The 12363-nt window shown below is 32.0% G+C and overlaps 1 protein-coding gene across 1 annotated transcript in view; it reads right to left on the reverse strand.

The window, feature by feature from the left end:
- Positions 1–11128, reverse strand: part of LOC111678521 (protein scarlet) — a 13078-nt gene extending 1950 nt beyond the window's left edge. Inside the window, exons 1-5 of the mRNA XM_023439897.2 lie at positions 10657–11128; positions 2253–2302; positions 2007–2143; positions 986–1951; positions 568–809 (exon numbers count right to left, since the gene is read on the reverse strand). Of these exons, the coding sequence (XP_023295665.2) occupies positions 568–809; positions 986–1951; positions 2007–2143; positions 2253–2302; positions 10657–11024 (1763 nt within the window). The 5' untranslated portion in view covers positions 11025–11128. The remainder of the gene's footprint in view (positions 1–567; positions 810–985; positions 1952–2006; positions 2144–2252; positions 2303–10656) is intronic.
- Positions 11129–12363: the final 1235 nt, after the last annotated feature.

Raw genomic sequence — 12363 nt, forward strand, 5'->3', positions numbered from 1 at the left:
GACAGACAGACAGACAGACATACAGACAGATAGACAGACAGATAGGCAGACAGACAGACAGATGGACAGACAGATAGACAGACAGATAGACAGACAGACATACAGACATACAGACAGACAGACAGATAAACAGAGAGACAGATAGATAGACAGACAGACAGACAGACAGATAGACAGACAGACGGACATAGCTCAATCAACTCCGCTTTCTATAAGGATCCGAAATAAATATATTTTATAGGATCAGAAATTATATCAAAGAAATTACACATAATTTCTATGATAGACAGACGGACAGGTCGGAAAATTACAAACGGAATGACAAACTCAAACATGCACTTTCTACAAAGGTAAAGAATATAAAAACGACAACGACAGGACGACAAGGAAAATTAAGTATTTTACACAAGATCATGATATTAAACAGTTTACAGCACACAAAAACACACATACATTGAAATACACAGAAAACTGTACTAAAACACAGAATATTTTCAGGGGGTCTGCAATTAGCTTAGACTACATTAACACATACTGTCACATATAAATATACTTTTTTTTATTTACCTGATTTGAATAAAGATGCCAGATGTTATCATGAATATATAATCGACCGGCACCAAGTATGCCATGGCCAGTGGTACCGAATCGAAGGCCGTCGAAAAGAAACAACCACATGCTGTAGCCACATTCATCACCAGTACAACAGCTATGGCTGTTATAGCAAATGCATAAAATGTTGGTCTTAAGCCAGCGATAAAATAACAAATGACAACAAATAGAAATGGTTCTATAATCATGCCCGGCAGCTAGATAATAAACGTGCGCAAAATGAAAACATAAAAAGAAGGGGGAAAACCAAATATTAACAGCATGTAATCAACAGTCAGCCAACCAGCCACCAGACAATGAACATGCATGCAAATACGAATTTTAATTAATGTATCAAGTCATCATCATCATTTAATTACTTGTCTTATCTTACCATAGCCAATATAGTGCCAATATAATACTGAGCTGTGGAATACATGCCAGAACGTGTTTCACGCATGAATAATGGAAATCCTTGAGGAAAGACATTCAACACCGAATACATGGGATGATAAGTATTTTCAGAAATCATTACAAAGAGTGTACCCTGTACGGCTTGAACACCCATTTGATCTAATACCGTGGTACCGGCAAAACAGGCACCTATTATAATGGCCATGGCCATTTTCTGAAAGAATCTCAGCCACTGTAGTTTAGGATCACGCAGTAGTGTCAGTGTGTATCTATACCAGATAACATGTAATTTTAAATACCAAGAAGCAGCACGAAATGAATTCACTTCCTTGTCAAAAGGATAATCACCACTTTCAGCCATATGTATTTCCAAATTTACCAACATATCCCTCTGTTTGGCTGCAGAACTTACAGCGAATAGATCACACAAATATTGAGCTGATCTTTGGGAAGCCTTTTCATAACCTGGATCGGAGGCTAGTACACCTATTAAATAGTCGGCCGGATTATAGGCCTCTGGACATCTATAACCATTTTGAGCAAAAAAATCCAAAGCATTTTGTGGTGAACCAGTAAAGGCCACTCTGCCCTCCGACAAAAAGAGAACATTATTAAACATATCAAATAATTGTGAAGACGGCTGGTGTATGGTGCATAAGATAGTAGTACCCTTTTTGGCTAAATCGTATAGAGTTTGCACCAACTGCTGGGCGCTATAAGAATCCAAACCAGTGGTGGGTTCATCACAAAATAATATCACTGGATTATTTAACAATTCGACAGCAAAAGCTAAACGTTTACGTTCACCACCCGATAACACTTTTTCATCATCTCCCGAACCAATACGTGTATTAGAAGCACCCAATAGACCTGTACGTTCCAAAAGATCTTGTATTATAAGTTTACGTTCCTGCTTGCTAACACGGCGATCTAAACGTAAGAGAGCCTAAAATATGTAAAAATTATTAAATATAATTTAAAAGGACATGAAGTTCTCCTACCATAAAGTGCATATGTTCTGCCACGGTAAGTGATCCATTAAATAAATCATCTTGATAAACAAAACCACTTATGCGATGCATAAATGGTCCTATACGTCGGCCATTGATAAGAATATCACCTTGAACGACGGTACCAACTGGAAATTATTGAAACATACAAATTATTTTTAACTATCTTATCATTGCTCTTGCAAGAGTTGGCGCGTCTGTCGATTATTTAAATAATAAAATCTAAACTTTAATTACCTGGTTGGCGATATGCAAGTACAGACATTAATGTTGTTTTTCCTGAACCACTGTAAAAATAGATCAAATAAAATATTTTTATCATTAAAATGTTTTTTTTTTTTCTTCTTTAGAAAAGTTGTGTTTTTAAGAGATCAACATGATAGTCGAAAAACGATGAAATATCAAATAACAACGTACTGCTTCATATGTTATGTGTTATTCATTCTCTGTTTTGCTTTATAAAGAAGCAAGCTAAGCCCAAGAAAATTTACCATATAACTCTATACCTTGTTGTCTTAAACTTTTGGTAATAACGTCGTATGGACCGATTTTGCTGATTTTTTATAGGCCTCTTTTCGAAACTACATATATATATCTGAAAGAATTATTTAGATTACGAATATATCAGAATTGATTTCAATAGAAACACAGACTAATGGGTGGACAGACACACGGACAAGACTTCATTCACTCCTTCATCTGTAAGAATCCTGAATATATATAATATTTAGGGTTATGAAATTATGAAGGGAATGATAGACTCATTCATATATATCCTTCTTACAAAGATGAAGGTTATAAAAGATACTCATCGTAAAAGAGATTAATTTCTGTCCGTACCCGCGCCTATTCTTATCCTTAACTCCCAGATCAAATTATATTTTTCTTAACTGATCTTATATCAAGATTTCGAGAAAGTGCGTCCTTAAGTTTAAAAAACTGAGCGAAAACATTTGTTTCTTCATATGAAAGTCCATTATGTTGACTTTAAAATAAATGATAATTAATCATCCTCTTCTCCTTGATCCTCTTCTCTTTGGAAGATATCTTAATTCAAAGCTTTAAATAATTTTTTTTCTGCTTTTCAGCCTTTGGCTTTTTACTTTTTACGATAAGAAAGATGGAGGGTATAATGGCACTGTCATTCCATTTGTAACACATCGAATACTTTGGGTATTTATAAAATTCTAAGAATATCTAGTCATATCTGTCTGTCCGTGTCCGAACGGAAATAGATAGAGATTTTCCACAATAATATCTTATAGGTAAGGTTTATTTGGTGTAGAAAATGGACTATATCGGTACACGTAATAAAGGCCCTCCGAAAAACAGCGTAAACAGTCATAATCTATTTATGAAGATTGGTACCCCCGATATAAGGTCCCCCTTAAAAATGACTTTAACGCTCACTCCTGGCTAGAATGTACGAGTATAACGCTAGTTCGACATAGGTAGGTTTTTTGAGCACAAATCTCTCCACCGAGTTTTATGAGGATCGGTCAGTCATGACCCTTCACCCCATATAAGACCCCCTTCAGAAAACTAATTGTACGCACACTACTGTGCGTTTATAGGAAAGCATTCTATTTATGGTATACGGTTTGATGGTGGGAATGTAAGATTCGACATAGTACAATAAAACACTCTTACTTTTTTTAAAATTTTGTTAGCCAATGTTATATATTGATATCGTACTTAAGTTAGTGACTTTCTGGTTATCAGTTCGATCAATAATCAATGATCACAACAAAATGGATCCAATAAGGAAACCATCAACTCTATCACTTAAATGGACAAGAGATCTTGAGATACTTAATGTTTAAGATTTAATTAATGTTTAAGATTTTCAACACTAACTGACCCAGAAGCAACAACAACCATAGATGTGTTATATTGAAAAGTTCACATCACACAGCTACATAGTAGTTCTGAACGGCTTGAGATTTCGAAGGGCTTGAAGAATATCATAAATTTTGTCTAAAATAAAATTTTCATCATCAAAATCCAATAGTTGGAAGTGCATCAATATAAAATAAATAATTGCACAAATCAGATTTTCGTAATGCTTAGCTCGGTGAATTTTGCAACATGACTGTTACTTTACTTCAACACTATCAACTTCAATTGTTCGATAACTTCACTTGGAGTTTTTGGTGAAAAACGCCTTATATGAGTATGAAAAAAGTGTATTACAATTTGGGCAATATCAGGTGATAGAATTAAATCCATTGTAAAACAGTTTTAACTGAATATTCCCCAGAGGTAAGATATTTACATCATATAGGTACCAGGGCACGCGGGAGAAGTCGGCAAGGAAAGGGAAAGGAGATCATGGTTGTTAACTTAATGAAAGCAAAACCATTCGACACAATAAAGCTGAATCCCATAAAGCTTCTTTGTATGGAGGACAGAATCACAAAGATCCTATGGGGTAACTCTGTTAAGAGCAAGTCCAGAAAGTCCTATAGTCGAGGTTAGTATTATGGTATGTATTCTAAGTGGACACACAGAATTACAAGCACATTTTCCTTGCCTACGTCAAGGCTTGTCATGGGAGGGATGTCCTTTTTACTTCATTGCAAATTCACAACATCTGAAGTCATTATCAGGAAGTATTTTGTATTTTGTATGTTGTTTTTTTTTTTTTTTTTTTTTTTTTTGAAATTGAATTGAAGTGAAATTGTAGAATAATTATAGAATTAAAAAATATTAGCATAAAAAATAAATTCAAATAAAATAAAATTAGTTAGAAATTTTACTACAAAAAGAGTAATATCTCGCCTCTTTGGAAGTCAATAAATATCACTTCCACAGAATGTAAAAAAAAAATCATTTAGTGCTACTTTAGAAGTAGTGATAAATGTTCAATTTTTTTAAGGCAGAATCATAAAACTACAGATCGCAGTTTTAAACATAATTGAGTGAAAAGCACGAATACTATTGAATTTGGACGATATCGATTTATTCCTTCACCTAGCACCCACACAAACGGACCCCTAACCCCTGAGCTCATAATGATGTCAATTATACTAATATCCTAGCTAAAATATGCACAACTACGTTTTAAACCGCAATAAATGAGATTGCAAAATTTCGTAATGAGCGGCCTTTATTTAACGCTTGCAAAGTCCTCCTCTTCGTTAATTTTCTGCATATGCACCTGTATTTCAATGAAATTAGGTAAATTTAACTTTAATGTCAACAGTACACAATTAAGCTTAGATCCCATCAGAAAATCATTTTTTCATCAAAACTATATCCAAATTAAGGAAAAATTCAACATAGATGCTTTATTTTTAAAAATATCATATAGTCAGTCACGCCCGACTATATATTCTACTTGTTTTTTATAAATTAATTAAAAAATGTTCACTGGGTTACAATGTTTATTTACAGCTCAAAAACATTTATCATTCATTACATTGTTACATGACACACACACGGTTAATTCTCTGTAAATGTACGTCTCTATAATTGAAAACTATTACATTACACATCTTATTTGTTTTTTATCACAAAACCATAATTTAACTTCTCTTTTATGATGCATTTAAATAAAAGTCATTAGAAAACTCAAAAGTAAATAATAACAAACAACAATATATAAATTTTATCTTATCGTAAAGAATTTCTACTTGCACAATAAGATGTGGGTTTGTGTGAGTATCCGAAGAGATGTGTGAAATTTGTACTTGATCTTTTAGAGATAAAATTAATGTATTAAGTACCTGTAGCTGAGATACATTGATAAGAAATGATGTGAAATATGCATAATTGTTAAGAAGAATTTTATTCCGCATTTTTGGAAATTTGACTATTTTAGATTAGTTTATAGAGACTAGAAAGTAATTTAGTTTTTATGTTAAGTGTTATAAAGTTTAAAAATGTTTATATTTTCATGCATTAATTTTGTCTATTTTATGGGGACCTTGAACGTTTGATCATGCGTTGAAGATTTTTTTAACATTTCGCACATTAGTTTGGTTTATAGTGGTCACGTGATTTATTGAATATTTAAAAGGGGAAAAGTGTGACTCGATGCTTATTGAGCTGGAACGAATTTTGGTCGAACTAGAACTGAACTAGAACTGAACTAGAACTGAACTAGAACTGAACTAGAACTGAACTAGAACTGAACTAGAACTGAACTAGAACTGAACTAGAACTGAACTAGAATTGAACTAGAACTGAACTAGAACTGAACTAGAATTGAACTAGAACTGAACTAGAACTAAACTAGAACTGAAAACTAAATAAGAAAATAATTTGCAATTTCTTTACTTGGTGGAAGAAATGTTAAAACCTTTATAAATAACGAAATTCCAAGAAAAATATTTATTTGTAATGAAAAAACCCCTTTATATTCTTTCAATTTCCGATTAAATTAATTAATGTTATTTTTCCAAAATATTATAAAATTCTTCTCATAACATGTTAACAAATGCTGTAAAATATTTCTTGGAATAAAATTACCAAATCATCGAATTAATATCCGAAAAAAATCCTTACAAAAAGTACGTAAACATCATTAATCTAAGAAATTGAAATTGAATAATTTAGTGAGAAAATTCAAAAAAATTATGCTTACACTACTGCTTCGATGAAAAGCCATTGAACTAAGGCAATTTCATTACGTATTGCCTTTGCAATGATTGACTTAAAATTCTTCCAAAATATTATAACAATAATACATTTTTGTAATTTCACCAAGGAATTTTCTTTAGCTCAACAATATGGGCTTTAAAAGATTACATTTGAAAGATGTTGTTAGTTTAGAAAATGTACATACATAGGTACACCATGGCCTGTATTACCAGCATTGGTGAGGAAAATGCTTAATTAAGCTAATAACTATTCAATAGAATAGTCGTTCTGAATAGTCTATGAATTAGTTAATATAGACGTCATATAGTTCATAGATCAGTTTACAGACTAGTCAGTAGACTATTTAATAAGCTGGTCAAACTCTAATCAATAGGATATTTAGAGAACTAGTCAATAGACTAGACTAAACTAATTAATTAATAAGTTCATAGACTAGTCAATAAACTAAACTATAGACTAGGCAATAGACTAACCAGTAGACTTGTTAACAGAATAGTCATTTTATTTTAGACTGAATTCATTAAATTATTTATATATATTGACCATGGACTAGTCCATGTCTTTAGACTAGCAAAGAAAATCAACAGACTAGTTATTCAAAAATTCCATGGACTAGTCCATGGTTTCAATAACTTCCTAAGATCCAAATATGTAAATGGGCTGCACTTCCTTTAAAGAATTCCTACTATGCCACAAGAGTTCTCGGTGTATTTCGTATGCAACATGATAAATAAAAAAATAGTAATATACATAAATAAAATTGAATCTTTGCGTCTGTGTCTACGTGTTGCATGTATGCTTGTATTTGAGTTTCAGAAGAAAAGACAATGTAGTGCTGTCGTTGTTTTCGTATCGAAAAAGAAATTTTCGCTTCAATAGTTTTCAAACATTTACAGTTCATTGAAAAATATTTTTCATGTCAAACTGACTACTGATGTACATACATTCGACTCAAAACTACGTGAAACTACTTTTCTCTCTCGTTATCAATATAGACACCTACACTAGGGATTATTTGAATAAAGTGGTAACTTAATATATTAGAAGATATTTTTTGTTCAGGTAGATATAAATGAAAGTGAGGACCACAACTGGAATACAAACGCGGAGGAAAACCTAAGGAAAGAGATGGAATCTTAAACTTAACACTTTGTTCGCTATCCATGGGTCTTACATCGTTTTGAAATGTTTTATAAAGTTCATTCACTCTCAGTTCCAATTCAGACAACATCTAGTTTATAAGAGTATTGGGGCAATGAATTGAACTGATCGTGTTTGGACGATACTCGTTTGCGAAAAATCTAGCTAAATAGTCGAACAGGCCCGTTAATTGGGAGATAGATTACTATAATTAGGTGCGAAGCACTTCCTGATTTGTACTCTCTGGAAGATCACTAACAGTAACGAAAATTAATTAATTTTTTAAATAAGGGAAGGATAACAATGAGCCAAATGGCTCGCAATTATTCTGAAACCTAAACTGTAAAGGAATTGTATCTTTCGATCGCATCCATTATATCTCTAAAACCCATACTCATTTCAATTACTGTGTACTTGCCATACAAGTGTTAGTAATTCTTGTGAATAACTATTACTTATTTTGTTATTTATATTTATTTCTATTTATACCCTACACCACTTTAGGGAGGGAAGGGTATGTTGGGTTTGCGCTGATATTTGTAACGCACAATAATATTGGTCCTATACCCAACTTAAAGTATACCAATCGGCCTAGTATCATTTTCTGTCCATCCGTTTGTCTGTGTGTCTGCGCGTCTGCGTGTCTGTTTGTCTGTCTATCTATCTATATATCTTTGACTGTCTGTCTGTCTATCTATCTGCTGTCTATCTGTCAGTCCATGAAAACCTTGTAATCAGACTAGAGGTCGCAATTTTCGCAATTCAATGAAATTTAGCTATGATCTTCTATTATCCCAGGGACGAAACCTATTAAAATTGGTTAAAATCGGTTCATTATTTTACCTACACTGAAAATAATCCATGCTCATCTTTACGAAAAAAATTTCGTAACTTCTATTTTTGTAATATTTACAAAAATTTCGTGTATAATACGAAATATTATTTAATAAAACTCTTTTCTATTTTTACGAAAGTACTAAATATTATTCTCGAATTATTTTCATAAAAAAAATGAAAATTCGTGTGGAGAATAATTTTGAACTAAAATTAAAAAAAAATTATTTTAAAATGAACAAAAATGTTTGAATAAATCAATATTTCGTAAATTTTACCATATTTATTCAAAATTCTCTTTCTTCAACTTAGGTAAATTAATTTTTTCAAGAATATTTTTCATTATACTAAAATATTTCCTACAATTTCGTATATATTACGAAAGAATTTCGTGGTGAGAAACAACGAACGATTCGTACAATGTACGACATTTTTCGTATATATTAGGCATGTATTTTTTTCAGTGTAGCTCCCATACAACTGAACCCCCGAATGAAGCTTGTAAAATTTGTAATTAAATTACAGGTCGCAATTTTGGATCTAATTCAATGGCTCATGATCTTCTATGGTACCGGAGACGAAGCCTATTGAAAATTGTTAAGTAAACCCACCGAATAGAGCTTTTAAGTTCATAATTATGTTTAATATACTCGTATCTCGAAAAAAAAATCTGCATAACTAAGTTCTTTACTAGCGTTGATGACGCTCATAAATTTTATAAATTTAGGTCCTCATTTGACTCTATACCCTATAAAAAGCCCCCTTCAAAATTTAACTTAAATGTCCACAATTCTATTCATCAATAAATGACTGAAGTATGTATATCTGAGGCAAGATGCAATACAACTTAAATGTTTTATTATGAAAACTAAACCACATTTTATTGCTGTTACAGATGTAGAATATTATATGGTCGGCTTTGTCCGACTATAATTTCTTACTTGTTTTTTTTTTTTTGTCTTCTTCCACTACTAGTACTTCTTTTTATTCTTTTGCATAATAATCCCAATAACAAAACTCTCAAGACATGAGGATGAACTTATAAATAATATCAAGCAAAGTATATACTCACATATGTATATCTTTTAAACATAAATACCAACAACAAGAGACATATCTATTACACTCTAAACAAGTACAAGTAAATTTATCATATAGTACATTTATACACAATCATGTACTTTATAAAAATAATGATGATTCTTCTACTTCATATTTCTAAAGATATTGGAAGTTACTTAAAATGTTTCTGTGTCGTTTGTCAGTGGAAATATATATTGAAGAAAATATGATACTATGAAAATCAATAGATATACATACGTCATGATAACCTGTAGTTTCTGATGGTGACTAAAATGTTTGTGATAACTGCCTTTTGTTTGAAAATTATTTTTTTTTTAACACTGTTTCGTGAGTAGTTTAGCCAGAACTATTGGGTTTAGTAACTCATTCTTATACAACGTATAGATGAAAACATTATTGGGAATTTGGCTCTCACATAAAAATGCATCATGATTCATGATAAATAGAGAAAACTAAAATTTATTCTGAATCCATAGAAAATTCAAAAAAATAAAAATTATAACACTAATGTATTTAAGCTGCAAACATATTGCAGAAAACCAAATATTTAACTCTTAAACCACAATAGAATACACTATAGGAAATGCTTGTAAATATTGAGTGGTTATATTCAGTATTCTCTATCTTAGATTTGCAAGAAAATTTGGTTTTGATGGGAAAGTATTTAGTTAACAATCACACATATGTGATGAAATTTTTTTCATAGAAGTTTCATAGTAGTTTTGACGATTTTAAATTGCTTCTTTATAAAACTATGTAAGTTAGAGAGTTTTGAATATAATCCATTAATATTTTTCTTATAAATTTCAAAAAAACTTGTGTGGTTTCTTCTTTAATAAATCACTAAGTATATAATAAATAGCAGTTTGTTTATGAAATTTAATGCAAATTCACTTTCTAAAATATATATTTTTAAAAAACAATTTTATCACTTTTCACACACACACACACACACACACACACACACACACACACACACCTTGAACCCATTAAGGCCATTAAATTTCCCGGCTGTACAGCACCATTTGAATTATTTATAATACGTTTCATATTATACAAACTCGCCGATGTGCCTTGTTCACCGGCTGTATAGACACAAAGATCGCGCCATACTATGGTTGCGCCCTGTTCACTGGGTGACCATTTACTATAACTGCGTAGCGGTAAATTACGTTCACTACTACTGCTACCACGTTTGGTTAGTTCGCCTACAACAGCGCCACCACCTTCAACACCATTTAATACATTCATCTCAACATGTTCCTCGCTACTACTATTCGAAGTCAGTGTGGTAGCCGGCTGGAGTGGATCCTCCATTTGTATATAACTTTCTTCTTTATCAGACATGTTTTATCTTTAAACAAATATTTCTTTTCTTTTCTTGTTGTACTTTAGTTATTTAATTAATTATTTTGTTCCGCTTTTAAATGTTAATCGTTTGAAAGTTAAAGAGCAACTGTCTACTGGCAGCCTTAGAAAATCACTTCAATTGTTATTACTAACACATTTAAATGAAAGATTATTTTGATTGTCATTGCTTGAGTTCGTAATTGTGTTATTAACTTACCTTTACAGGTATATTATTTAAATTTTGTGACAGTTAGATTAGTATGTGTAGTTAGATTAAATATTTTCAACATAAGAGTATTTTTTTGATTTTAATCAAATTTTCAGTTTCTCTATTTTATGTTTTCTAAAGATTGGTATATGTTCTATTCATATGAGAGTAATATAAGAGAAAAAGGTGACCGGAGGTAAAACATTATTATTTACATACTTAGAGATATCATTAAGTGAGGTTACTTAGATACCATGTGGCTTATTGTTACACCCCATATTGTGTTAATATTTCTTAAATACTTAGAAAAGCAATAGGAACCAATAGGTAGTTCTCATAAAAGGTCGCGATCATAAAATATAACATTCATCCTTTGGTTACAACCACAAATATTTATCCTTTTCGTTTGAGTGTATCTTTCTTTGAGTCGATTAAACAATGTCCGTCTATCCGCGTATCCATGTTCGTCTACATGCTATAAATCGTTGAAAATTCGCATTCAAAGATAAAGATTTTTAATCGGTCAATTGTTTTATTCAGCCCCTTAGCAAACCTATTCCCGATTATAGCTTTGCGGCTTATAATTACGACATGTGTTTTAGTATCTCAAGAACATGCCAAATTTCTATGAATTATCTCCAAAATTGCAACCTGTAGTTTCATTACAAAGTTTTCAAGCCCTATTCGGAGGCTTCGTCCCTGGAACAATAGAAGATCACGTACCAAGTTCCATTGAACTATATTTTAAATTGCATACTGTAGCTTGAATACAAGGTAAACTTTGGTGGGTATAGGACCAATATTACTGTCTGTCATTGTCGGACATTCACGAACATACATCCTGACTTATTTGCCATTGTCCATTCTAGAGGATGAAAAAAGGTAAAAGAACCATTAAACGGTCATTCAGATAAGGGCACGACTATTAGATATTCGCTGCGGACCAACCTGAGTAGTACGCACATTAACCGAAGCTTTTTATTTCAGTAAAGAACTATTGCCCGCAATCGAACTGTTACAATATATACCCCCCGGGGGCAATCCCAGGTAATAAAGGGGTTGCAATCCCGGATAATAAAGGGGTGGCCAATACGTCTGGCCGGGACTAAAAAATTGGTTAGAGTCTAC

Source organism: Lucilia cuprina, chromosome 5, assembly GCF_022045245.1.
Source record: "Lucilia cuprina isolate Lc7/37 chromosome 5, ASM2204524v1, whole genome shotgun sequence".
NCBI lineage: Eukaryota > Metazoa > Arthropoda > Insecta > Diptera > Calliphoridae > Lucilia > Lucilia cuprina.